Consider the following 27,776-nt stretch of genomic DNA (forward strand, 5'->3'; position numbering starts at 1 on the left):
CACAATGCCTGCTGACCTCCTTGGACTATAATGGTTTACAGCCACTACCTGGCAAACATGCCAGGATTCCAGCCAGACAAAAACTGCTGCACACAACCGTTTTTGTGTGGCCAAATCACCAGGTAGCGGCCTGGATCCCCACCATTATAGTCAATGGGTTACATGGGCATTACATTAACATCCAGATATGCCCTGGCAGAAGGTTTTCTGCTAATACAGCCTGTCGGAGACCTGTATTGCTAGTGTAAAATTCTGGCTCCCTTGCTGATCTCGAGCAGCGCACAATCTGTCCTGTCACACCTCTAGGATGGGTTTTCTGTCAGTATACCACATTTTTCTAGCCTAAATGACAACTGAAATCTACTGCAACTCAGAGCCTCCATCAGTGTGGAGCACAGGATGTGCCTAAAATATGACGTGGCCTGCCATCTCGCCATAACCTAGGCGCACCCTACGGCCAGTGCAGGGGGTAATCAAAGACTGGTGTAAAAAAGTCTGTGATAAATCTTACCCTATTTGTTGTTAAGCTTCATGTCTACAGCCAAGCAGTAGGTCAGGGCAGGTGGTAGAGGAATCAACTATGGTAATCAGGCAGAGGTCAAAGCAGGCAGCAACAGGGTCATTATGGTTAACAGGCAGAGGTTCCACATGGGAGGTAAGAACACAAAATAGCAACACATCTGGGGTGACCACCAGAAGTGATACTGACAGATGTGGACCACTGGTATTACAGTTTTTCAAGATTTGAGAACAAGAATCGTATGGTTCAGTTGACGGGCACTTAATCTACATAGTGGTATTCTTACTTTGAAGACAATTTTGGAAATTCTTAGACCATATTAAAATGTTTACTTTGCAAATAATATATTCTTGCAGCTAACAATCCTTTATTTAGATTTTGAAATAATAAAATACATTTAAGCATCTAAAAACAGCCAGCATGTGAAATTCCACATGTATGTTATGTACATTATGTCTCCTAGATGTTAATACATGGTCACTGATCTAATAGGTTATGGGCTTCCTAGTTATCTAGGAAAAGGGCAGGCTGCGAAGGACAGACATTCTTTCTCTGGAATGTTTGACTGTGTAGGCAGGGTCACATTTACAGATTTCCTTAGCCAAGCTACAGACATCAGGACACATCCACACATCCTTTATCACCACCTAGTTTGTTCCTGCCACTTATAAGCGCAGTTCATGCCAGGCGTTATGAGTTTACTTCAGTTCCTTCAATCTTACAATGTTTAAAAGAAATCTGCCCTTGATCAACATGTGGAAGGTGCATATTTATGAAGTTGGACAACTACAAGTACCTCGGAGCATTGTAAAGTCTTGTACTGTATATGTGCTCTAGGAAGAGGTTACTGTTGAATGTTCGAATCAACAGCATAACTCTGTTGTCATGTTAAAACTTCTTCTATATTCTATTTACATGTGACTATTGTCCTTTTGTTCAACTCTTTTTTTTTCTTCTTCCTTTTTCTATTTTCCCTACTTTACTCTTACTTTGTACTTTACCTATCATCTCCACACTTACTAACACAGACTAATGCCATCTGTTATCCAGTTAGGTGTTCACTGAACCATTCATCAGTTTCCATGGTTTTGTATATGTCTGTATAGTCTTTTCGCACCACTATAATTTCAGCTATTATTGTATCTCAGGGAGGTTTTCACCAGCACATTGCAGGCAAGTGCAGGATAAGCTCCCTGGGATCAGGTATTGCTATAACAAGAGCTTCCCCGCAGGAGTCAAGCTTGAGTCAATGATTCGTTAGAGCAATGCTCCATCAGTTTCATCTACATTTACAGGATGCTAGGGTAGGCTGTCTTCAATTGACCAAGTAAAAACTTCATACTAGTATCCCTCTTTTTTGAAGAATGGTGTTAGGTACATTTATTATCTTAATGCCAAGCCTTCATTTAAATACACATTTGATGGGGATATGTCGAACAGTGTGAAATGGGTTTTTGTTGTGTTTGTCTTAGTGAATTGGAAACTATGATGATTTGCTCATATAAAGCAGAGCCATTTATTGCCTAGAGTTTCTAGTTAACGTTCACTTGGTATGGTCGTCAGACAACTGTCTATGTTTCTGTCTGTTTCAGCACTTACAGAACCCAGCAAATTTCCACAATGCAGCTACAGAGCTCTTGGACTGGTGTGGAGATCCTCGAGCTTTTCAAAGACCCTTTGAACAGAGCCTCATGGGTTGTTTAACGGTATGCTCTAACTTTTTCACCTCTCTCTTCAAGTTCTCAGTCTCTGGCTTACTCGTGGAAATTGTTACTTCACTGTTCTGGCTTTCAGCCTATGTTGAAAATACGCTGCTCAACGGGGGGAAATTGTGTTGCCTGTGAATGCTGTGCTGTCCACTCTACGGGTTTTACTTGTGATTCAGAAGTAGAAGGAGTAGTTATTAGACATCCACCTAAAATGTATTAAATGTGCCATGTTGCGTTTGAATGCTATATTATGTAGCATTCTTCCCTAGAAAGTTTGCCTCTAAAGGAGGAGGCCCTAAATCTGAATGAAGATTAGGTCTTTCAGTAGCTTTCATTTGACCCTAAATGTTGAAAGAGTCTTACCACGTGGTGAGGTTTAAAGGGATTGAGTTATAACAAAACTCCCGCTATAATAAAAGAATGCTTCCCTTCTCCTTAATCCCTTACTATTTCCAGCACTGTAGCTCCATCTGCAGTGTTGATGTAGCTGTATACAGCACGTGACCACTGCCGGCATTCACTGGCCTTTGCTGTATATAGCATTGGCTTAGGCTAATGATTTGCTACAGCAGTCACATGTCGTGTAGAGCTACATCACCATTGCAGCAACAGAAACTGGGAGAGGCAGGACTGTAATATCAGCACTAGAAACAGGGGGGGACCTAAGTGGTAAGCATATGTCCTTTTATTTATTTTATTACATGTGGGGCAAGTAGGTAAAGTAGTAACATAGTAAAGTTAGTTTATAAGGGCTCATGCACAAGCCTGTGTTCCCTATGCCCGTGCTGTGAATCACAAATAGCAGGTCCGCAATGCACAGGTACCGACCGAGTGCACGACATTTGCGGATGCGGACCCATTCACTTGAATGGGTCCACGATCCACAAGATACATTCCCGCACCACAAAAATAGAAAAAAAAACGTTTACATTTTTTTGTGGTGCGGAAGCACAAGACTGGAAATCCCACGGAATAATTCCGTGGATCACGACCATTCTCAGAATTCTAGAAGCTATTTACTGTAATAATATTCTATGTTTGTGTACAAACCTTCTTTCCTCCAGACGCAGAGGATGTCCCCTCGTCACAGTCCTGGGGGATAAATAGATGATGGGATAGATCTCTGTACTGACCCCTGATATATTTATACATAGTTATTAGATCTCCCCTCAGTCGTCTTTTTTTCTAAAGTGAATAACCCTAATGTTTTCCTCCTTCCTATAGGTGGTTAGTAGAGTAGCAGCGCAGCAAGGCTTTGACCTGGATCTTGGATACAGACTCCTTGCTGTATGTGCGGCCAACAGAGACAAGTTCACTCCCAAGTCAGCTGGTAGGAAGCAAGCAATTAATATTTACGTTTCTGACAGGAGATCTTCTGCTGAGTGCTCTGATCTACACAAGCCAAGACCTTGCAGCGTACATTATTTGCACATTGTCGCTTAGCAACACTTTACTATGGCGGTTACCTGCCAGAGCGGCTTTGGTGTCTTAACTCCTTGCTATAATGACCTCTCTGACTAATGCAGACGGGCTGCAGTTCACACATCTAGCCTGTTGTCTTGAATGCACATTACTGAAGCTGCGTGCCATTTTAATCTAATATAAAGGGTGTTTTGACTTTAGACTGTCAAATCTTCTTTGGTTTGTTGCAAATGTAGAAGAATAAGCTTTGCTTTGAATATTTCCTTGGCTGTTCTAATAGGCTAGTATTTACTTTCGGTTTTCTTAGGGTTAGCGTAATTTACTTAGTCCACTTGCACAACAGAAGCACATCTCTGTTCCTCCTCCTTACATGGACTAAGGAAGGTTAATATCTCGCTTCAGGGTTTCCACATGAACTGACCCAAGGAGCCTTTGAGGTCACCTGTCTCTGTGGTGATTTATGGCTTCAAATGATGTCTGGAAAATAAGGAAGGAAAAAGGGTTTTTGTGTAATTTTGCCGTTGACCTGCCATCTTTACGTATGCTCATGTTTACAAATCGGAGACTGGAGTTCAATACATACTGTGAATGAGTCATTAGGAGGGCTCTGCCGGCAGAAGCATTTGTATGCACCAGTCTGCTGGTGAGCTCTGCTGAATTGGACCTGCCCAAGTTCTGCAGACCGTGCAGTTACCCTTGTTGAAGCCGCGCAGAGCGAATGGATGTCATACTTTGTTACAGTATAACCCTGGCCAATCCAGCTGGTTAAAAGGAAGGGCGTTAATGTAAGGGTTAACAGTATTATGGCCTGTGATAATAGTAGACCACTGCCATGGGCGATTTAGGAGATATGCCACATGTGTATTCATGGATGTGGATGTTTAATACAGGATAATATCATTAGATATTATTTGATGAGCAATGTTTTATGGTTAGAAATGTGTAGTGCAGCTCCTGCAATATCCAGATAGAGAGTTAATTCACAAGTGACGTGTAAGCATATGCCAGGCTATGTAATGTAGGGGTTCAACATCAGTGATGCCATCAGCAGAATACAGGCCTCCATTTACAGCTGCTTGTTAGGGCACAGGCTGCAGAGAAGCCTGTTCCCTGTCTGAAAGATCACCACACGAAGCCAGGGTCAGGACCGAAGCTTGGGGAGCAGATGAGTCTGGTTATTTCCTTAGGTACCACATACTAGGGGGTGACCCAATCCTGGGATACCCCTTTAATGTCTGCTGCACCCACCACCAAAACCAGCTGACCTTCTAATGTGTATGGATCTGTGCCGATTTGGGCACAAGCCATATTGGTCCCATCCATTTTTTTTTGTTATAGGTGATGAGAACCTGTAATTAGCTGCACTAGGGCACAACAGGGCCAAGTAGCGTGAGGGCAAGGTTCCAGACGGGGTTGTTCTGGTTAGGATGGGTGCTCTGTGGCTAGGACGTCAGGGTCACGCTAGCACCCATATCCTAGGGCTGTCTAGGGATCTAGAGCCCACTACTATTCCCGTCTGGTGCCTGCCTGCTTTATCTATTCCAGTAAGACTACATCTACTGAATATCTACAAAGACCGGAAGGACTCCGAGGAAATGGTAGGAAACCGGTTATTTTAAGGTGCCGCCGTGCACCATGAAGTTTTTGTGTTATTGTGCACTTTTGTTTATCGCCTAAAATTTATTTTAGGGACCCTTTTCTATCGAATGAATTAAAAGTTATGTTTTAATAAGGATCCACCACCCAACTCTTTTTCTGGAAATGTATTGTTACCAAATGGGATGGTGGGAAAGTGTCCAAGGGTTATCAAAAGGGAATGGGGGGAAAAATGAATACCAGGCTCTTCTGTCCTGTGTGTCAAAACCTGGCAATATTGGGAGCCCATGTTTCATGTTTGTTATGAACCCACCTCTCCCCTGTGTACACCACTGTTGGATTTTAAGGGGTTGTCTCACTTCAGAAAATTGCATTTACCATATAGAGAAGGTTATTACAAGGCACTTACTAATCTACCTGTAATTGCCCACATTGCCCTCCTTTGCTGGCCTGGAATCATTTTTCCATCACCAGTATACACTGCCACTATCCAGGGGTTATGACCACCCTGCAATTCTTGCAAAACTATTGGGAATAATGTCAATCTCTCTGGTTGCGAGACCGCGGGGGTGAACATAGGCTCGCGTGCGCAGCAGCTGCCGCCGTGTCATCCTTGTATATGTGCTGCAGTGGTGACCGTAACACCTCGAAACAGCGTGTATAATGCGATGGAAAAATGAATCAAGCCAGCAAAGAATACAATATGGACAATCACAGTACATTAGTAAGTGCCGTGTATTAACTTTCTCTACATAATAAATGCCATTTGCTGAAGTGAGACAATCCCTTTAAAGAAATGGTGCCATGTGTATGTTTATAGCATATCCCAGGGTATATCAAAAATGTCGAATAGTTTCCACCTCTGGAACCCGCTCCTATTTTGAGGGCAGGGTCTTGCCTCACTGTGAATGGAGATGTCTCCACCTGCACAGCTCTCTTCATACACTTGTATGGGACTTCTGAAAATAGCTGATATGGATTTGCCATCCAGTTAGAAAATCTCCCTTTAATGTTCTATAAATACATAGCACTCAACATGACTTTTATTTATTTTCTTGCTCCCCCCAAAAACAGTGTGTCTACCGGGGCCAATGATGTTTTATAGTGCTACTGTACTTGAACTCTCAGCGGCACACATACAATGTAGCTTTACCATTGCCACATTGAGGCACAGTAATAGCCCCATTTAGAATTGGGCAAGAAGTGGTATTCTCCTAACAAGCAAGCAGAAGTCTGACACATTGTGACAGCAGTGTGAAACCAATGACCAGTGCGTGGAGTTGTATTAGATATGCCCTATACTCTGATTATCTACTATTTTTTAGAGTGTTAGTCTTGAGGAATGAATGTTTCCATATACTTGTCAATGGAGTTGGGTGAGGTTCATACCACACAGTTTTTGACATGTCTGAGTCTGTCATATCCGAAAAGGGAGAAAAAAAGCATAAAACATGTTGAAATTCAAACAAGCTGTCTCATATCATTAATTAGATCATGGGCCAGTCTAATCCGGCACCCCCATAAGGCAATGTTGTATCTCTCTGTGATGACTGTCTAGTACTTGACTGCACTATGGAGATGGAGGTCATGCTGCAGAGAGGTGAGGGTAGAAAAGGGAGGGTTAGTGAGGAGGTACAGAGGCCATTTGGATAATTAGGTGCAGATGTACTACTGTGTAAACCTAACACTAAAGCCCCTATTAAACTGCACGATAATCGGGAAATTCATAGGAACTTGTTCCCAATAATTGCCTTGTATAATTGAGCAGTTAATCAGCTAACGACCGCTCGTTTGTCAGCGGATTGGAATCTTTCAGCAGGGTGAAAGATGCCCAGTTTTCGGCAGCCCATCCCCTTGTGCAATCAAGGATGTGCTACTGAATAGAACAGAGTGAGGTAGGACTGACTGCGGTAGCGATCCTTTCTACCACATTGTTTGCATCAACCTGTGTAATCAGGCCGGTGCAAACGAGCGTCGATGTTTAGGTAGTGTAATACCACCCTAAGAGTTAATACTCACTAGGGTTGCATGATATATCACCAAAGCAATCTTATTTCGATAAACGACGATTGCGATTTGGCCGACCCAAAAATGCTGCAATTATTTACCTACAATGATGCATCCGCCGCACAGTGCGGTCGGCGGGTGTATCAACAGAGGGAGGAGGGGCCGGGGGCCGGCGTCTGGATTAGGAATGACAGCGGGGACTGGTGCAGTCCCTGTATTCTAATGCACCGGCCCCGCTTACTGTTGTATAATCTTATCTAACCTGTAGACATTGTTAAAATATAATAATCATGCGTAAGATGTATTACTGTCACGGTGGGGAGTGGGGAAACCCTCCCCCTCCCCATCGTACAATGTCAGGTATAATGGGGAAGCAACTAGGCCAGGATACCGGAATCAGGTCACCTACTAAAGAGTCCCTAATCCTTGCCCTAACTCCTCACTGTATGAGTGGACCTGGATGGTAGGACGGCTCATACCCAGGATACCTAGGACCCTGAGTCGCCCTGATAATCCCTCACATAGGAGCAGGGGAGAGACGACCTGTTCTTCCACGACTCGGATGAACAGGAGTCTCAACCGGCCTAGTTTCAGAGAAATGCCAAGTGGAACAGTAGGTAAGTTTCCAGTGGCTGGGACAACCACTGAACCTAGAACCCAGGAAGGCATGGTAACTTCCCCCTGGCACCTGCTGGACGGCACAACAGAAGACCACACCAAGGTAAACTGGAACCCATAAAAACATACTGCAATCCAAACACCAAACAGATGCAGTATGTACTGACGCACAGGAACCAGCACTCCAGCAACAGCTTACAGACTTGACATTTGGTTCACCCCTCCGGGAAACCATGAGACCCCCTTCCGGAGGCCACGACAGACAAACAGGGGAACATCTAGCATCCATGCCAGATAGGATAATACACCAGACACAGAACAACAACTAGACTAACAACCACCCCAAAACATATACCCACACCAAACATAACCACAGGTAAGGTAGGGAAAATGGAGGAGACATAAAGGAAGACATCGCTGGAGACATCGATGTCCACTAGGTGGCCCTCACACAGGAAGATGGACCATCCAGACAAGGGAGGCATAACTCCAGCACACACCAAGGCTGGAGTACACTAACTGTACAGGCATAAGAAGCACCTAGTGACCACACCCAATCAGGGGGTTAACCCTTACAGCACCAGACAGGGGAAGGCTACAACTTAAAGGGGAAGTGCACACACCAGCCACCACGTTGCCACCGGCAACAGCATGAGTGGCAACCATGTCACGGTGCACACAGCCAAAGCCAAGACACTGCCACAACATGCCATAACAGCAACACGTTGCCACCGGCAACCGCAAGCATGCACAAGTGTCACGGCGCAACACAGAAAAGACCGTGACAATTAACTTACAACAATTTCCGTAGCAGGGAGGAGGCAGGCCAGAGGGACGGGCAGTGCGTCACTCACTACGTCATGTACCTGCGCCGCCCACTTTCTGAATGATACCATTCACACGTCCGCAAATGGGTCCGCATCCGTTCCGCAATATTGGGAACGGGTGCGACCATTCATTCTCTATGGGGCCTGGAAGAGATATGCCACACCTGTGAGGTGGGATGGATTATCTCAGCAAAGGAGACGTGCTCACTAACACAGATTAGACAGATTTGTGAACAATTATTTGAGAGTAATGGGTCTTTTGTGTATGTAGAAAATGTTTTAGATCTTGAGGTTCAGCTCATGCAAAATGGGAGCAAAACCGAAAGTGTTGCGTTTATATTTTTTGTTCAGTGTAAGTCCTTTCCTGATTTCTTAAACCTCCTGGCACCAGTGTGGTAAAGGGGCCTGATGTCGCTTACAAAGTTATACCCACTCCAGGTCAGTGATTAGCAAAGCATAGATCCGCTGGAAATAGTCAGTGAAAGATGTAAGATTAAAAAAAAGGTCATTGGTACTTTTTAGCTGTTGTCGGTGTCAACCCTTTAACTTACAGAGAAACAAAACTCTACATTCTAGAGAGACCTGTAGCTTTCCATAGATGTCGTCTCATGACCACATTTCCACTTATGGGTTGTACCTGAGTGGCACTTACTACACATCTTTATTGAATACAGCAAAAACCACTTATATTCTGCTTTGATCTTCTTAATGTGCTGGGTACCTGAACGCGCTTCATCTCTTCTTTAATACTTACCAATATATTACATTGTGTGTCACTTTTGGTCTTTGTATTGAAAGTGATAAGTAGTCATTTTTATGTTGTATTAAATATGGAAGATATCAGTTTTCTTTGGCGTTGAGTCAGCAAGTCTTACAGAAATGTGTTCTGCAGGTGATAAGAGGAGCCATGCTATGCTCTACAGAGTGAATGCCTGTCCTACATGACAAGGTGTTTGTTTTCTGTTTGATTTAGGAAAGGTTTTGACTGTGTTGCTAACCGCAAGACATTTTTTCTGCAAACATAGAGGTGTGAGGTGTTGTGGGGCAATGGCCTTAAATTACTCAAATCCCCACTTGTGAAATGTAGCCATGTCCTTGTCTGTGTGCATGAGTTTGATGTACAAGGGGGAGGCTGTCGCACCCAAGGATTGTGTGTTACTGGATCCATGCACTTCCCATGTTTCTCTTTTCTGAGCAGTTCTTTGCTGAAACAAGCAGGGCATTTCTGTATGATACTTTCGTTATCTCTCCTGATCCTTTGGTCCCTTTTCACAAAGTGCACATATCGTCCACGTGCCATTCACAATTTTTCCTTCTCCTGTCTCCTTCTCCCAGGCTGTAGCGCTGGCCAATCGCAGCGCTCAGCTCATAGCCTGAGAGAAAAAAAAAAACTCTTAGGCTATGAGCTGAGCGCTGCGATTGGCCAGCGCTACAGCCTGGGAGAAGGAGACGCCGCAGGCTCCACCCAGTTGAGCCGCGAACATATGAAGATACCGGAGCCTATACCGGGAGAACGGAGCGGCGCCCGGGGATAACAGTAAGTGCAGGGAGATCCCTGGGCCGCCGCTCTCCATGTCTGTATACTTAGTTTACATTTTTTATTCTAGTGAAAGGTCCTCTTTAAGATAGTACATACAGATGCAGACAGCACACGGATCAAATCTGTGTGTATGAGGCATTAGCCAGCAGGTGTACCCCTAAAATTTTAAATAGCCGCTTAGTTCACCCCTCAAAGTTGTACTTTATTGTTCTTCTCAGTTGTTCTAGAGATCTATGGAGGTAGATGATCCAGAGAATTGTAAGTGGCTCCACAACTGCTCCTGTTCGGGTCAGAGCAGCACACAATACATTCCCATTCCTTTAGGCACATCGCCTTTCACTAAATCTGTTGTTCACACATTTTATATGGGGTTGTCCAGGGAAACAACATTTTTTTTTTTTGTAAAAAGGCCCAGTAATGAGTAAAAATGTAAATAATCATTACTAAATCCACCACAGGTTGCTGTTCCAACACTTCTCGAGTCTCAGCTTCTCCACCTCTTGTCCCAGCTTGACACACAGAAATGCCTGGGAACTCTTCACTCCAGCCAATCCATTGGCCACTCCAGGGTACCTGCCTCAGACAGTGATTGGCTGAGTGGGCATTTCTGTCTGTCAACCCTGGACCAGAACCTGGAGAGCAGTTGCAGAGGATCAGTGAGGTGAGAGATGAATATTTTAACCCATCCTTGACCTTTTTATTAAATTTCCCTGGACAACCTTTTTAAGTGCCAACAGAAAACACTGTTAAGTACTGGAGCATCCCTTTTACAGGTTACACTTTGTGAATTTCGCTGCAGTTTGTGTCCATGAAATCTCCTCATTACCTAGAAAACAATGTACAGCATCTATAGCTTTGCCTGTAGTTGTGCATTGTGTTCAAAGTGGCTGTTTAGGAATACTAGCTGAGCCAAATTCTGAGACATGTGTGGGCCTCATACTGATCTCACATCTTTGCCATGTTTTTTATTCCAGTCAACACTGTACGATAGCAGTTTCGTTAGGTCAGCTAGCAAAATATTTGGCAAAAATGCCCAGAGCATTGCCTCAAGCCCTAAACCTCTCAGGGTGCCTCAGCTCAGTCTTCACACACGAGGATATAGCCCTGTGTCAGCTGCCAGGTTATGAGACATGGGGGAAGGAGAAGGAGTGCTACTCTCCATATTTACACTCTATGCCCTCCTGATAAATGAAAACATACCTCAGAACATGGATATACTGTATATACAAGCTCTATCAAATACAACTAGACAGTCATTGTACGGCAATTCCTCTTTATAAAACACATGCCATGACTTTCAGATAGACGTAGGTTGAAATATATCCAACCAGGTTATTAATACCACATAGATTAGCGTCTTGGAGGAGGGCACTAGCCTGGCATGCCAGAGTATTTATATATCAGCTATTTGTAGTTAGCAGAAACTGACGAACTGGAAATTTCATCTGCATACTGATTTATTTTTATGTGTTAATTATAAATTCTCTTGGTGCCTCTCAGGCCATGGGCAGATATCTCCACTGCATTGTGCACCTCCTCATAAATATGGTTAATATGGTAGTATGAGATGAAGGAGGACTTGATTTTAGTCCTGCCAATCTTCCTTCTCCCGTTGTTGTTCCCAGTTTAGTCTCTATTTGCCAGAAAACCTAAACTGGTTGGTAAGGATTAGATACTTGCAAACCCAGGTGTTTAGTGCCATGGGAGCACCCTCTAGCTACTTTGCCTTGGCCGAGGTATCTAGCTATAGGACTAGGGCTGCAAATGTAGCCTGTGCTCGGGTTGAAAAAAAGCCTGGCTATGGCTCTTTGACATCCTTATTGAAAAGACTGTGGTTATTAGATATCTTGGCCGCAGCCACATTGTTCCATTCAGACTGTACATCAGGATAAATGGTTATATATAATGTGAGTCGTGTGAGGTAATTGGACCTATTCCAACAGCCGCACCGCATACATTGGGAGAATTATATTAAAATAAGAAGGATGGTCCTTGTTCATGCATGTGGCCATCTATGTAATGTTCAAATAGAAGCAATATTTCTTACACAGATAATATTGTCGCAGTGTGATTACCCTGTCTCTCCTATGCACACAAACATTAGGACTAATGTCTAGCTTTTTTATTTTATGGTCAGTAGGTGGCACTGTTTAATTACAGTCTGCATGTGCAACCAGACAGCCACAGAGCAAGTATGGAAGCTTGCATAAAAATGAAATGCGTAGGTTCACATATTGGGACATAATATATAAATTGCATTCTTATGGACACAGTTTTAGATCGTGTTCACATGTTAAGGCCACATCGCGACCATGATGCAGTTTTCTGGAAAACTGCCAGAAACTACACCACTCCCACAAGGTGATTGCAGCGTATGAGAACAGCCTTGTTGTGCAGATACTATGAAATATTCACCTTGTTCATAGGAGGTAAAATAATCCGTTCAAACACCATAGGCTCCATTCCGACTGACATTGCGGTTTCCACTGCAACGGTCCCCATGTTGGATCCTTTATGATTGGTTTTGTGATGGTTTCCGGTAGCTCAGATTTTTTTTTTTTAGGGCAGGTATACAGCATGGCATAATTTGAAATTGCGCTATAAAATTTACACTTGTCTTTACCTTTTGAGAGAAGTCTAGTCTGCTCCTGCAAATACAGTGGGCCAATAAGCAGAAAGGTTGGTCCATCCCCATTCCTGAGGTTTCCTATGGGTTGTTGTGAACCTGAGGGGAGCTTCCCTTTCTCCACAGGCCAATATGCTTGTGCTAGGCAATGAAAGAGGAGAGAACAGAACTGTAAGCCTAGTCTATACCACAAGGGATGGTGAAGGCAATTAACAAACATCTGTGCTGTTGGAGGGTAGCATTGCCGTTGACCACCACCATTCATGTAGCTTTGTACACTTTTCTTCAATTCACACTGAATATGATTGTGGTACCTGGTTGAGACTGTCAAGTAGCATGTCTGCTGAATCTTTTTCCCATGGCTGCACAATTCTCAAGGTTCTCACTGGAGAACAAACAAAAGTGTTTGTAAACTAACGTGAAAACCACAGCAGCACTACCCGGAGGATTTGGCAGCACCCACAGGAATTCCGTGCTAACTAGGTCACACTTCAGAGCCGCCGAGATGTAACTACCGGTAGCCGGCTGCTCCCTGGTGTGAAACACAATTCTTAGATGGCGCAGAATCTTCTCCCATTTGGTGAGGGTTTCCTGAAGAGTCATTGCTAGTATTATCCTCCTTAGGTGGGTCTCAAATTACTGCAAAACTGTGACTGATAACTGGAGTTGGAAAGTGTGTTCTATGCAACACATCTTTGTCATAAGCCTCATGGGTTATTGTGTCATGAGTTTAGATTTTTATTTCATTGTGGGGATATTAGTCCTCCTTGGTTAAAGAACTGCCCTGGGTCAATGTAAAAATTAACTTGGAGGGCTTGTTTCCTTGTTAGGCCTCATGCACACGAAAGTATTTTCTTTCCGTGTCCGTTCCGTTTTTTCGCGGACCGTATACGGAACCATTAATTTCAATGAGTCCGCAAAAAGAACGGAAGTTACTCTGTGTGCATTCCGTTTCCGTATGTCCATATTTCCGATCCACCAAAAAATAGAACATGTCCTATTATTGTCCACATTACAGACAAGGATAGGACTGTTCTATTAGGGCCAGCTGTTCCGTTCCGCAAAATACGGAATGTACACAGACGTCGTCCGTATTTTTTGCAGACTGCAAAATACATACGGTCGTGTGCATGAGGCCTTATACAGTGCAAATTCTCCAGTGTATCTACTTCTGTGTACTTTAGGAAGAAGCAGGGTTAATATGAGATCATGTATCATCTAGTGCGTGTTAGGTAATGGATTCCTGTGTATTTTTCCCTTGTTTTTTTCCTGTTGGCCTGTACGTCTAGTGCGGAGAATGGTTGCCATGGTTATGTCGAGCTGGGAGAGCTGGCATCTCTCACTGGGTCACTATTGCCTCCTGTCATCCAAAGGCTTACACATTCTGTGTTGTGCAAAGGCATTTCGTACTACAAATTGTCACATTTTTACATTGTGAGGCTTTTTATTTGAGGTCTCTTACCATGTCTTTATAACAGGCCTATAAACACATTAGAAACTGTTTAGATTGAGGTTTAGCCATGTGTATTTTTGCTTTTCACATGTATTGACTCCATTCAATACAATTTTTCTATTTCTCACATCTTTAGCACACTTTTTTACCACCGTAAGCAACATCTACCCATCACGACCAATAATTCAGTGGTTTGTTCGATCAGCAGACGATGTGTGAGCCAGTCTGCGAAATACCATCTAATCAGTGACAGCCTTATTGCATGCTTCAAGCTGTGAGTCCATTTACATGTGTGGACATTTGTGTAGGGTCTTGAAGGTCTTCTCTTCAACCTTCTTGAGGATGTCAATGGATTGCTTCTGGTATTTTCAATTCCTAAGCTAAGGGGAGCATCATTATTGAGAAGGACTGATATATTCTAATTACTAAAAGGATATAAAAAAAATTTTTGGAAGGGGGGCAAAAATCATAAACTATTATGCATATTATAAATATGCTAGACAAATTGGTCAAGAATATAATCCATATACTATGTGTGTCCAATAGTAAGCACCTTAAAGTAGCTCCTGTTATCAATTTTTATTTGACCAGCCGTAGACCCGGCTGGATTCACCTCCATTTTCCAGTCCTGTTATCCGTCTGCATTTCTCCCAACTCTGGGTTTAACTCGAACTCACAACATTATAGAGATCTAGGAAACTGGAAGTTCCTGAAAGGTCCCCTTCCTTAAGAGAAACCCTTTTATTAAACAATGTTCTGTATAACTGGCCTATAGGCCCATAGAAATCTGTTATTCTTTAGTTATTCTCTACCCCTTTACATGCTGAGAGTGTATTTGGTTATAAACTCATTGACTCAGGTGAAGGACGAAAAACGTCAGTGTATCCAGAGGCGTTGTCAGAAAGGAAAGGTGTGAACGGCGTTGGCTCCTTTGTACTCATGGGGAGATGCCTGTTCTACAGGAATATGCAGCTGACTCGTTACAAACGTCTACACCAAGTCTTCCGATCTTCAGACTTGAGCACATACAGTGAATAAGATTGACCTATTAGGCAAATTCCAGGAGTTAAACCAAAAACAGAGGGGGAGATTTATCATAAACGGTGCTAAGGAAAACTGGCTTAGTTGCCCATAGCAACCAATCAGATGAATCCTTTCATTTTCCAAAGGAGCACAGAAAAATGAAAGGTGGAATCTGATTTCAGTTTTCCTTTGCACCAGTTTTGATAAATCTCCCTCGGGGTGTCTGTAACGGGGAAAGTTATGGTTGGCGATAAGGAGCACATGATGTGGGTTAAAAGAAGATTGTATTAAAAAGATTTCAGATCATAAACCTACTCCTGCTAAGATCTGCAGATAGCGTACATTATTTTAAAGCAAATCTGTCATATTAGTATGCTGCCCTGTGTAAAAGCAGTATATCATAGCTACAGGTCCATACTATAAGTAGCTAAAGGGCACAAAACTGTTGTTTTGGTTACTAGTAGTACAGATCTGTGAAATGTATATGTTACCGTATTTATAAAGCTGCAGAATCTCCGCTGTATTCTATAAGATGCAGATTCACTTTTTTCATAAATAATGTCTTCAGCAGCACTTTATCATGGAGGGCATGCAAAGCAACCAGGAGGGCAGAGCCTGGTGTGGAGGTGTCTGCCAGCTGCCAGGAGAGAACTCGTATCTGATTATGTAATCTAGTAGTTCACAGGAAGTCATCCACACAGGACTAATACAGTACAGCAAGCTCTGGACTGCTAGTCATGATGGAGATGACATTACACAGCTGTCCGTTATCGAGGTGGAAAACCCTGTTAATTGTATTCCATAGCACAGTTAATAACAAATACATGTGTATAAACCTCTGTCAATACTTACAGGATTAATGTAAAAAATGAAAAACAGACATCATATTCTACATGACAATCTGTCTAACAAAGCTAGAACCAACCCTGTACCTCACATGAATCCAGAGCCCACCTCATTCATTGCTCTAATTGCTTCGCTAGATTTATTTTTATACTGGTAGAACTGAGCATGTGCGTCCACTTCAGTGAGGTGGACAGAGAAACTAGAAAAAACAGCAGGCGACCATATACAGATAGATTTAATTGAATAACTCAGTGGCTACACTAAATTACATGCAATTACAGAAGTATTCAGATCAAGGTATTGGTTTGAAAACTGTACAGTATTTTTCATAGTTTTTGTAGTACTTTATTTATTTTTTTATCCATAAATTACATAGGTACATAAAAACAATGGGCCAGATTTATCATTACTCTGACAGCTCACTCCACTTTCACATAGGGCTAAAGTCAGTTTTAGCCAAGTCAGATTTATGATCGGCCCTTTAAGACTGTAATAAATGTGGTTTGATGGTAGCAATTTATCCGTCAGTAAGCAGCTTTACAAGAGTCACACGTCTTTACAAAAAAGTTGCATGTTCTATTAAAAAGTCTCATAAAATAAGCATGGTCCTCACTGGAGTGAAATTACGCATTTTTTTTTGCGACTTTTTAAATAGTTGCAATAGTAAATCTGTCCAGAGATTCATTTACATAAGAAAACACGCCCACTTTCAGAAAACTGGCGAGCATAGTGCAGAGCAGAAAAAAGTCGCAAATTTTTGCGCTTTAAGACATTTTTTATAAATAAATACTAAAATACAAATAAAAGAATAGAAAAAGAAAAAAGTTTAAATTATTAAAAATAAAATAAAAAGTTTATAAAATACAGATAAAATAAAAATAAGAAGGAAAAAGTGCAAAAACAAAAAAGTGTTCACCAGCCCCCAACTATCTTTTTATGACCTTTTGTGGGAAATATTATGTAGCAGAAATCTATTAAAAAATATGTAATAAAACAATTACAAAAAAAGTAAAAATAAGAAGTTAAAAAAGGATAAAAATTAAATACATAAAACACATCAACCAAAACCATGGCCATTATCACCCCATTCATGTGAAACTTATACGTATTATATAACAAAACGACTGATGCAAAATAGGGAACTAATTATAATTATTTTGGTGTCAGTTTGCATATTTAAAGAATAAGGAGCTATAGTTAAAAACATAAAATATATACTTTTTAAAAATGTTTTTGTACAGTTTTCTCCAAATAAAACAAAAAAAAAATAATTACAAAGCCCTATATGTCTCGTAAAAAATGTAGCAAAAATGATTTTGGGAGTTCAACAAATAAAATAGTTGCAGCCATTTGAACCACTTGCACTAAATTACAAAGTGCCTGGTCATTAAGGCCTTTTTAGGCCAGGTCATTAAAGGGTTAACCAATAAACACTCTCCCTGCTAGTAAGGGGAAGCGCTTACTGGCTATTACAGGGTACCGATAACTGGGGGGCAGGAGGCATTAATAACCAGTGAGCTCTATACTCTGCAGTGAAGGAAAGCGCTCATTTAGGGTCCATTCGCACGTCCGCAAAATGGGTCCGCATCCGTTCCGCAACTTTGCAGAACGGGAGCAGACCCATTCATTTTCCATGGGGCTGGAATGTGCTGTCCGCATTAGCAAATCCGCACTTCCACATCCGTGCTTCCGTTTCTGCAAAAATATAGAACATTTCCTATTCTTGTCCGCAATTACGGACAAGATTAGGCATTTTCTATTATAGTGCTGGTGATGTGCGGTCCGCAAATTGCAGAATGCATATTGCCAGTGTCCGTGTTTTGCGGATCCACAAAACACTTACGGACGTGTGAATGGACCCTTATGAATAGGAGGCAGGGTGGAAGGAAATGTTGCCACTTAAAGGGGGTTTCCTGTAAAAATGATTTTAACAAGTTCCCTCCGCTTGGCCCCTGAAACAGAAGACTTATACTTACCTGCTCCACACCGCCCCCGCTATCTGCTTCTTCGGGCCCCTGCACTGTTTACACATGGAAATGTATGGACTGGCTTCAGCAGTGATGTGCTGCTTGTAACCACATCACTGCTGATGCCAGTCATTGCCTGGAGCGGTGCATGTGACTTTGCCCACAGCCATCCGGATGTAAATAGTGCCAGGACCTGGAGACGTTTGGGGCAACACGGAAGACCAGAGTGTCAGGAAGAAGGAAAGTATGACACTTCGGTTTCAGGGGCCAACCTGCAGGAACTTGTTAAAACATCATAGCTTTTTAAGCTCCTATTACACTGCATGATATTCAGGACAATAACTGGGAACCAGTGCTCATAGATACTCTCATTCCTGTTATCGTGCCTGTATAAAAATATAAAAACTGCAGAAAAATAGAATGTCCTATTCTTGTCTGTACTGCAGACAAGGATAGAACTGTTCTATTATGGGCTGGACGTTCCGTTCCGCAAAATGCGGAACTCACATGGCCAGTATCCTTGTTTTGCAGATCCGCAATCTGCGGGCTGCAAAAAACTGCTACAGCCGTGTGCATAAGCCCATAGCCCAAGTTTTTATTGTCCATGCTAGAAAGAGCAAATTTTCAATTACTTTAAAGTGGTATCCAGAACTAGAAAAAGATGGCTGATTTATTCAGAAAACGGCACCACACCTCGCCACAGGACATGTGTAGCATTACAGATGGGCCCCTTTCACTTCAGTTGAGTTGAGCTGCAATACCAGAAACAACCCATGGGCCGGTGTGGGGCTGGGTTTTTAGAAGAAAGCAGACATGTTTTTCTAATCCTGGACAACCTTGTTAATGTTAGCTCATCTCTGTATATTTAGCAAGGACATATTACCTAATACTCTTATATCAGAGTACATTTACTTCTAATGCCCTAAAAATGTGTTCAGTAACCAGTCTCCAATACTTAAAGGGGTTGTCTCATCATGGACAATGGGGGCATATCGCTAGGATATGCCCCCATTGTCTTATAGGTGCGGGTACCACCGCTGGGACCCGCACCTATATGGAGAACGGAGCCCCACAAGTGAAGGAGGGCGCACTGCGCATGCGCAGCCGCCTTCCATTCATTTTCTATGGGGCTGACGGAAATAGCCGAGCCAGTGCTGAAATGAATGGGAGCGGGAGCCACACACGCTCCCTTTCACTTCTTTTGGGAGCCTAAGTCCTCCAGCCACCACCTTGAGGGGCTCCATTCTCGATATAGGTGGGGGTCCTAGCGATGATGGGGTTGTTAAAGGGGTTGTCCCATGACTAATGTAAAAAATAAACATCAGATAGTACATAACACTCTTTCTAACAAAGCTAGAACCAGCCCTGTACCTCACATGGATCCAGAAATCTCCCCATTTAATGCTCTGCTAGATTTATATCAAGCTGGCAGCTCAAAGGGAGTGTCTTTTCTGCTGCAGCTAATGGGGCATGTGCATGCTTTCTCTATCACAGCTCAGGAGCCAGTTGAAGGATGAAACTGAGCATGTGCGGCCATCTCAGTGAGCTGGTCAAAGAAATAAGAAAAAAAAACAGCAGGTGGCGCTACACAGATACATTTTATTGAAAAACTCTGTGGCTATGCCACATTTTTAATTGCATATAAATACAAAAATATTCAGACCCAGGTGCCGGTTGGAAAACTGTATAATATTTTCTGTGGGACAACCCCTTTAAATGCAGTTCTTCAATTATCTTAATTTACAGTTCTTCAAAAGGAAGCCGTATTAGAGCCAATGTAAAAACATAGAGGGAGATTTATGCCCATAGCAACTAATCAGATTCCACCTTTCATTTTCCAAAGGAGCTGTGAAAAATGAGAGGAGGAATCTGATTGGTTGCTATGGGCATCTAAGCCAGTTCTACTTTACACCAGTTTGATAACTGACCCCATAAACTTTGGGCCCCTCTTCACGTAACTTGTGCAAACCTAAGCTGAAATGTGAATACATTTCCCGCATTGTGCCTTATCTATAACCTCTATCTCGCTCTCATTTACCTTTGAAGACTAGACACATTTTACAGTCATAGTTCACCATCAGTGCCTTCTATATTTTAGAAGTAAAACCTTTCAGCTTAAAGTGCAAAATAATCTCCATGAACTCAAAGGGTTGAAGCACTCCGAAATCATGTATTGGCCTTCTGTAATAAAACCACAACTATCCCAGCTCTTTATCACCTCCTTCACAAATTGTGTTTTAACCCAGAGGTGCCCAACCTGTAGCCCTCCAGCTGTTGCAAAACTGCAACTCCCAGTATGCCTGGACAACCTACAGCTATTAGGGCATGTTGGGAGTTGCAGTTTTTTTGCAACATCTGGAGAGACACAGGTTGCACATCCCTGTTTTAACCTAACCACTGTACGTGCCATGAGCTGCAGCCTACAGACTAGACACTAGAGGGCGCTGCTCCTGAATATCTGGGCCCACTGCTCTGCAGCTTTTTACATGATATTGTTTACTAGCACGGATGGCTTTAGTTTATGACATCACCTACTGTATACAATGAAACTTCAAAAACTTGTGTGTGCTTGTGATACCAGCAGTCCTATGTAAATATTTAATACTTTGGCTATAGCTCATGCTGGTGTATGGACTGTATGTATTGGTATGTGTCTGCCTAATTTGTGCAGAGTTCGACACGTTCCTTTATTATTTGGGAGTAATTTACTTTGTTGGTTGCAAATGTCACTTGTTTATTTATGTACTGGTTTCTAGCCTAACTCATGTGAAACACCTCAGTGACTGGGATTCCTTTCCATTGACGATTTACACACATTATAAGCTGGTGGTGCTGAGCTTCCATGACTCCAAGCCATTTGTATGACCAGGTCTCCCAGTAGAGGGAATGTTGGACCTGTGGTTTTTAGTGCTCACCTTAGCAGCACCTTCATTGTACCTAGTTATCATTTTGTTTTTACAATCGGATACTGGGAAGTTATTAAGTGCCTCGTAAATTGTGGAATGAATTATGCAAAATGTTACTTTTCATTTTCTGTGTTACCCAGGCCATTTAGAGATTCCCCTGCCTCATTTAGAGGAATTATGGTGCTCTTTGCCAAATCCTTTTATGTGGGGCATTGGTATTGATCTGTTCCCACTTTACTGCAGATAATCTGTTAGGACATGGATGTAATCCTCATGGCGGCCATTCCCTGATGTACCAGTCCTGCATGCTGACCATAATCGGGTAGAGTTTGGATGGGTCCCCTTTGAGAACATGTTCCAGGCTGGCTGCTTGCGTTATTTGCATTTCTTTTCCCAGACAATCTGGCTGCAGCGGGAAGACAGAAGAACATTTGTTGTGAAGGAGTGTGGTCCCTGCCATCATGTTCTGAATGGTACTTAGCGTGTTCAATATAGCTTCAGTCACCGGGATCCTTGGAGGAGTAATCGTGAGGGAGGGAGGGCTTGTCACATACCCCCATTTTTTTTTTTCTCTTGTTAAAAACCCACAAGTGCTGAGGCATTTCCATTGCTTATTGACCTGCGCCATCAGTAACGTAGCTTGTGTTTTTCTCAGCTGGTTGGCACAGAGCCACACACCTCCCAGTGGCCTCTGTGAGTGAAGGGGTTAAGGGATATCGCCTAGCACCTCCCCTCAGTGTAAGTTTTGTAATGTGAGCTGCTTGGTTTTTTTCTTTCCTCCCTTTCTCTCCTATTACACCCCCCTCCTCCACCTCCTCCTCCTCTGTCTCTCTTCTCTGCCTTCTGGCAAATGAGGCTGCCTGAGTGTGAATGTGTGTGTGTGTGTATGTATGGTTGCTGTGTGCTTGGTGTATGTGTGTGGACCAGCAAACAGCAAGCTCTGTGGACAGGGGAGGCTAACTAATCCTGCCGCATGGTGCTGAGGTGAGACAAAACCCCTCTTCCAATTCATCTTTTCCCCCTGCTTGGCTAATGGGTTTCCGAGCAGACCTCAGACTGCAGCACTGCACTGGGGGACCACATTGTGTCTGCCTGGGCATGTGTGAAGTTAGGAGGCTTAGCCTGATTCCCTTCATTCTCCCTGGAGGCTGGAAACACACACAGCCAGTTGGCTGGCACATTGGGAGCCATTAGCAGGGAGCCCATCTGTTATTGGTTTTGCCTGGAAATCTGGAGACAAGCAATTAATAATTGATGAGTGTTGTGCAGTAGCTGGACATGCAGAAGAGACGCTGAGCAGGGTGTCCTTAGAGGGGAGGGAAGGAGAGAGACTGCCTGCTTCAGAAATGAAAGACTTGAGTCTGCCTGGCTTTTGTTCTGCACCAGGAGGCTGCGTTGCCTGGAAGTGCTTTGAGACATATGTGGTCCCCCCTCTGCAACAGAAGACACAGAGAGTGGAGCACAGGAGGAGCCAAGGGGTGGGGGGAAGTGAGCTGCACGACTGGTTTGAATAAACTTGTGGGTAAGTAGCTCTCTTCTTGGGGAGGAGGGGGAGAGGTGCTGGACAGTTTTGGATTCTGCTGTGTATAGACTGTATGCCTTTTAACTAGTGCATTGTGGGTGGAGCTTCCAGTGCATGGCGAGATGATGCTGAGGGAGGGCGGGCCCTGCTCCTGTAACGGTACAGGGACTGCAGCACCTGGCAGGCCTCTGTAGTGTTAAAGGGCCACTCCAATATCTGCAGCAAAGGCTTTACCTCAGACATCACTGAGCTAATGCTGTTCTATGGTGCAGTCATGGTTCTGCCACATAGCCGTGAACTTGAGAAAAGTTGCTGGTTGTGTCCCCCTCTGTGGACTTTTTCTTCACGATTTGAAAGCGTGTACAAAGCTTTCCTCCTTCATATATGTGTTGGGAGTCATTTTGCTTCCTGGGAATAGCACGTTTTGAACGGTGAGTTTGAGAGCAGGAATTAGGAAGATAAATGGATTTTCATTGACGTACCGAGGCCAGCTTCTATTGGCTAGGAGGTGGTATCCGGATGCTGCAGATGTAGATGGTGACAAGTCATGTGCCTGACTGGAGAGCTCAGTACCTCGCGTCTGTCTGACAGCTAGCATGACAATTGTTAACTAGTCGCAGAAGATCAATGCTCAGCTGACTTTTATTCATTTTTATGGGAAAAGTTTGTTTGACTTCTGTGTACTTTAATGTTGTAGAGAAGTATTCTGATCTGCTAAATACTGTGCATTGTGTTGATGGCATTGGCTAAGTACAAGTGAATGCATTCTAGGGATTTTTTTAAGAAAGTACAAACAAACCTCTTGCCATCTTGCTGTTCTTGTTAATTCAGTCTTCTTCAGTACCAGGATTGATGAATGATGTGACCGTGTACATGAGACCAACGCAGCAGACATCCAGTCCTGAAATCTGACTGCTAACCGAAGGCTTAAGGCTTCCAACCTGTTGATGCAGTCAGAAGTTTGCCTTCTACAAAGGCTGATGGCACGAACATAACTGAGGCTTTCTGCTGTTAATAGTAATGATCATCAGCTTTGAATAAATGGTCACCCTAGGTCAGAATTGGGTTATATGTGTGGGAGATGAAGAATACCTTACAGAAGCACTTTACACCAAGGACATTGAGATTTCCCAAATAGCTGATGTGCAGGCCTCAATCCTTACCTTTATTAAGGCCTCATGCACTCAAACGTATCTGTTTTGCGGTACCTTACCCGTTCTTCCTGCCTATTCCTGTTCCACACGTCCCGCTACAGTATGTTAAAATTGCCTATTCTTCAGACAAGAGTAGGACATGTTCTATGTTTTTTCCAGAACGGACATACAGATGTGGATAGCACACTGTGTGCTAACTGCATTTTTTGAGGTCCCAAATTGAAAATTAATCGGTCCTCATCCGATCCTCGAAAAATACAGATCGGATGCGGAATCAGAAATAAGGTCATGTGCATGGGGCCTGAAGGGAAGATATACTAGTAACCTTTCATTTACTGCTGGCAAGACTTGTGCTTGAGATGGTTGGCTGATTAACCAGTGATCCATGAGCTAACATACTTCCCACTGATATCCATGGTCAGATCTGAAGCAGTCCACCCCACTCACAATTTGAAATTATTGTTGCTAGTTTACATGTACATTAATTCTATAGTGATATTCCTTTGTAAATTACTTTCTCATTTTGGGGCTTCACTTGCTCCATTTTGCAAGAGAATTACAACTTTTTTCTAAAATTTCAGGAATGTCTTTTCCCCACTCACCATAGATCTGAAATGTGTAATTTTTCTGTATATTCACCAAATAGTGAAGGTGCCCATACGCATAAGAGCAAAGTTGGCCCAACCTGCCACTTTCTGCAGGGTTGGCCAACTATCTTGTGTGTATGGGCGCGTGCCATACAGTTGAGCATCTGGTATTTCAACATGTTCCCCATCAAAGACACATGCACACTCAGCTAAACAGAGCATCCATGTGTATTGGCCGAATATGCATATGGTAGACAGCTATGGAAGGTGTATGGACATAGCTTGTCCATAGAGTGTCATTAATAGGGGGTGCCAAGTACATAGGTGGACATGTAACTCGCTGTGTGATTAACATGATGGAAAATTGAAAAATATTACCTAAGAACATACCATTCATGCACAGGGAGTCAGATCATCTGTAGAAATACATCTGTTTATTAATGACTAGGCAGACCTGTATATACGGTATTTCTTTTCTTAGATTTTTGTGTTTTTATTAAATGTTTTTGTAGTTCCATCCTGTTAGTCCTGATTGGTAACCAAAAATGACATTATGCTTCCAGTAAGTATCAGATTTGTGTCTCGTCTAAAATCCCATCCCATCACAAACTAGTTGATGCTGCTTTTCCCGAGCTTCTTTTGCCTTTGGTCAACCATTGAATTTGTGTTGCATTCCTTGGTTGGCAATTGCCAGAGGGCTTTGTAGGTCAGTTGAATCCTGCTGTTGATAGTTTTTTTGCCACCCGGTTGATCTGTTGGCTCACACCCAAGAAAAGCTGGGAATATATAGTTGTTTTGTACTTTATCTGCTGTTTCATTTTTTATGTAAAGGAGTATTCCAGCCATAAATGGGGACCCCACTGATTAATAGTATGGGGAACCCCAGTCGCTCCCAGGCAGTACAGTATGTCCATGGTAGGGAATGGTTGTATGGATCGGAGGATCGAGCCTGCACCCTCCATACATGTCATCAGGAGATGGCTAAGTTCCTTCACTTGTTTAAAACAGCACTTATAAAAAGCCATAATGATGCTATGCACTTTTAAAAAATAAAGATGGATTTAGACAAGCTGAGAATTTGTTGACACGAGCGACTATCGACTGACCGTTCTACCAGACAACTAGCATTTAAATGAAAGGATTATTGTGTAAAATGTAGGTTTTTCTTCAATCGTATAATCGTTGATACGCCGGCCTCTCTATTGACAACCATGTACACAATGTACATAACGCAATTGATTAACGACAAACGATGATTGTACGATTTCAGGGACGTTGAACAAGCGTTTTTGGTCAGATCGCTCAATCATTACAAATATTTAGATGCCCCGATTCTCATCCATCTTCCACCGCTTGCGTTCGAATCGTAACGATTATCTCCTTTTTTTGCAGGCCTGTTGACTTCAATGGCTCTATACAGGGAGTGCAGAATTATTAGGCAAGTTGTATTTTTGAGGATTAATTTTATTATTGAACAACAACCATGTTCTCAATGAACCCAAAAAACTCATTAATATCAAAGCTGAATATTTTTGGAAGTAGTTTTTAGTTTGTTTTTAGTTTTAGCTATTTTAGGGGGATATCTGTGTGTGCAGGTGACTATTACTGTGCATAATTATTAGGCAACTTAACAAAAAACAAATATATACCCATTTCAATTATTTATTTTTACCAGTGAAACCAATATAACATCTCAACATTCACAAATATACATTTCTGACATTCAAAAACAAAACAAAAACAAATCAGTGACCAATATAGCCACCTTTCTTTACAAGGACACTCAAAAGCCTGCCATCCATGGATTCTGTCAGTGTTTTGATCTGTTCACCATCAACATTGCGTGCAGCAGCAACCACAGCCTCCCAGACACTGTTCAGAGAGGTGTACTGTTTTCCCTCCTTGTAAATCTCACATTTGATGATGGACCACAGGTTCTCAATGGGGTTCAGATCAGGTGAACAAGGAGGCCATGTCATTAGATTTTCTTCTTTTATACCCTTTCTTGCCAGCCACGCTGTGGAGTACTTGGACGCGTGTGATGGAGCATTGTCCTGCATGAAAATCATGTTTTTCTTGAAGGATGCAGACTTCTTTCTGTACCACTGCTTGAAGAAGGTGTCTTCCAGAAACTGGCAGTAGGACTGGGAGTTGAGCTTGACTCCATCCTCAACCCGAAAAGGCCCCACAAGCTCATCTTTGATGATACCAGCCCAAACCAGTACTCCACCTCCACCTTGCTGGCGTCTGAGTCGGACTGGAGCTCTCTGCCCTTTACCAATCCAGCCACGGGCCCATCCATCTGGCCCATCAAGACTCACTCTCATTTCATCAGTCCATAAAACCTTAGAAAAATCAGTCTTGAGATATTTCTTGGCCCAGTCTTGACGTTTCAGCTTGTGTGTCTTGTTCAGTGGTGGTCGTCTTTCAGCCTTTCTTACCTTGGCCATGTCTCTGAGTATTGCACACCTTGTGCTTTTGGGCACTCCAGTGATGTTGCAGCTCTGAAATATGGCCAAACTGGTGGCAAGTGGCATCTTGGCAGCTGCACGCTTGACTTTTCTCAGTTCATGGGCAGTTATTTTGCGCCTTGGTTTTTCCACACGCTTCTTGCGACCCTGTTGACTATTTTGAATGAAACGCTTGATTGTTCGATGATCACGCTTCAGAAGCTTTGCAATTTTAAGAGTGCTGCATCCCTCTGCAAGATATCTCACTATTTTTGACTTTTCTGAGCCTGTCAAGTCCTTCTTTTGACCCATTTTGACAAAGGAAAGGAAGTTGCCTAATAATTATGCACACCTAATATAGGGTGTTGATGTCATTAGACCACACCCCTTCTCATTACAGAGATGCACATCACCTAATATGCTTAATTGGTAGTAGGCTTTCGAGCCTATACAGCTTGGAGTAAGACAACATGCATAAAGAGGATGATGTGGTCAAAATACTCATTTGCCTAATAATTCTGCACTCCCTGTAGTCTGCATTTTGTGGCCAACAATAGTTAGACATGTTCTCTCTTTTGCAGAATGGATATACGGATATGGACGTCACCCGTATTTTTTGAAACACAAAATACATATGGTCGTGTGCATGAGGCCTCAATGTGCAGTTTTTTATGGTTCTTGCATGTAGCAGCTATTGTTGGGTACAGGGTGCATTACACTTCATGACATTCATTGAGTTTCAGTAAGCTCAGCTGACCTAGCTGACTACATAGAGGGGCACTAATATTCATTTATTTTCTCACAACCTATTAACAGCCTATGGGGGAGATTTATTAAGGCAGTTCCCCATTGCAACCAATCAGATTGATCCTTTCATTTTTTCAAAGGAGCTTAGAAAAACGAAAGGTGGAATCAAATTAGATTCTGTGGGCAGCTAAACCAGTTTTTGTTCTGTTCTTGTTCTGGTTTTGTTAAATCTCCCCCATTATGTGCATATTCTATG

The 27,776-nt window shown here is 42.7% G+C and overlaps 1 protein-coding gene across 10 annotated transcripts in view; it reads left to right on the forward strand.

The window, feature by feature from the left end:
* Window positions 1–27,776, forward strand: part of ZMIZ1 (zinc finger MIZ-type containing 1) — a 356,469-nt gene that overhangs the window by 278,664 nt on the left and 50,029 nt on the right. For 8 of the 10 annotated variants that reach the window (XM_040438858.1, XM_040438865.1, XM_040438864.1 and 5 more), the window contains 2 exons: window positions 2,113–2,226; window positions 3,454–3,559. In XM_040438858.1, the coding sequence (XP_040294792.1) occupies window positions 2,113–2,226; window positions 3,454–3,559 (220 nt within the window). Of the gene's footprint in view, window positions 1–2,112; window positions 2,227–3,453; window positions 3,560–21,897; window positions 22,045–22,067; window positions 22,583–27,776 lie in introns of those variants that run through there. The other 2 variants (XM_040438868.1, XM_040438866.1) reach the window with 2 other exon arrangements.

The sequence above is a fragment of the Bufo bufo genome, chromosome 6 (genome assembly GCF_905171765.1).
Source record: "Bufo bufo chromosome 6, aBufBuf1.1, whole genome shotgun sequence".
Taxonomy (NCBI): Eukaryota; Metazoa; Chordata; class Amphibia; order Anura; family Bufonidae; genus Bufo; species Bufo bufo.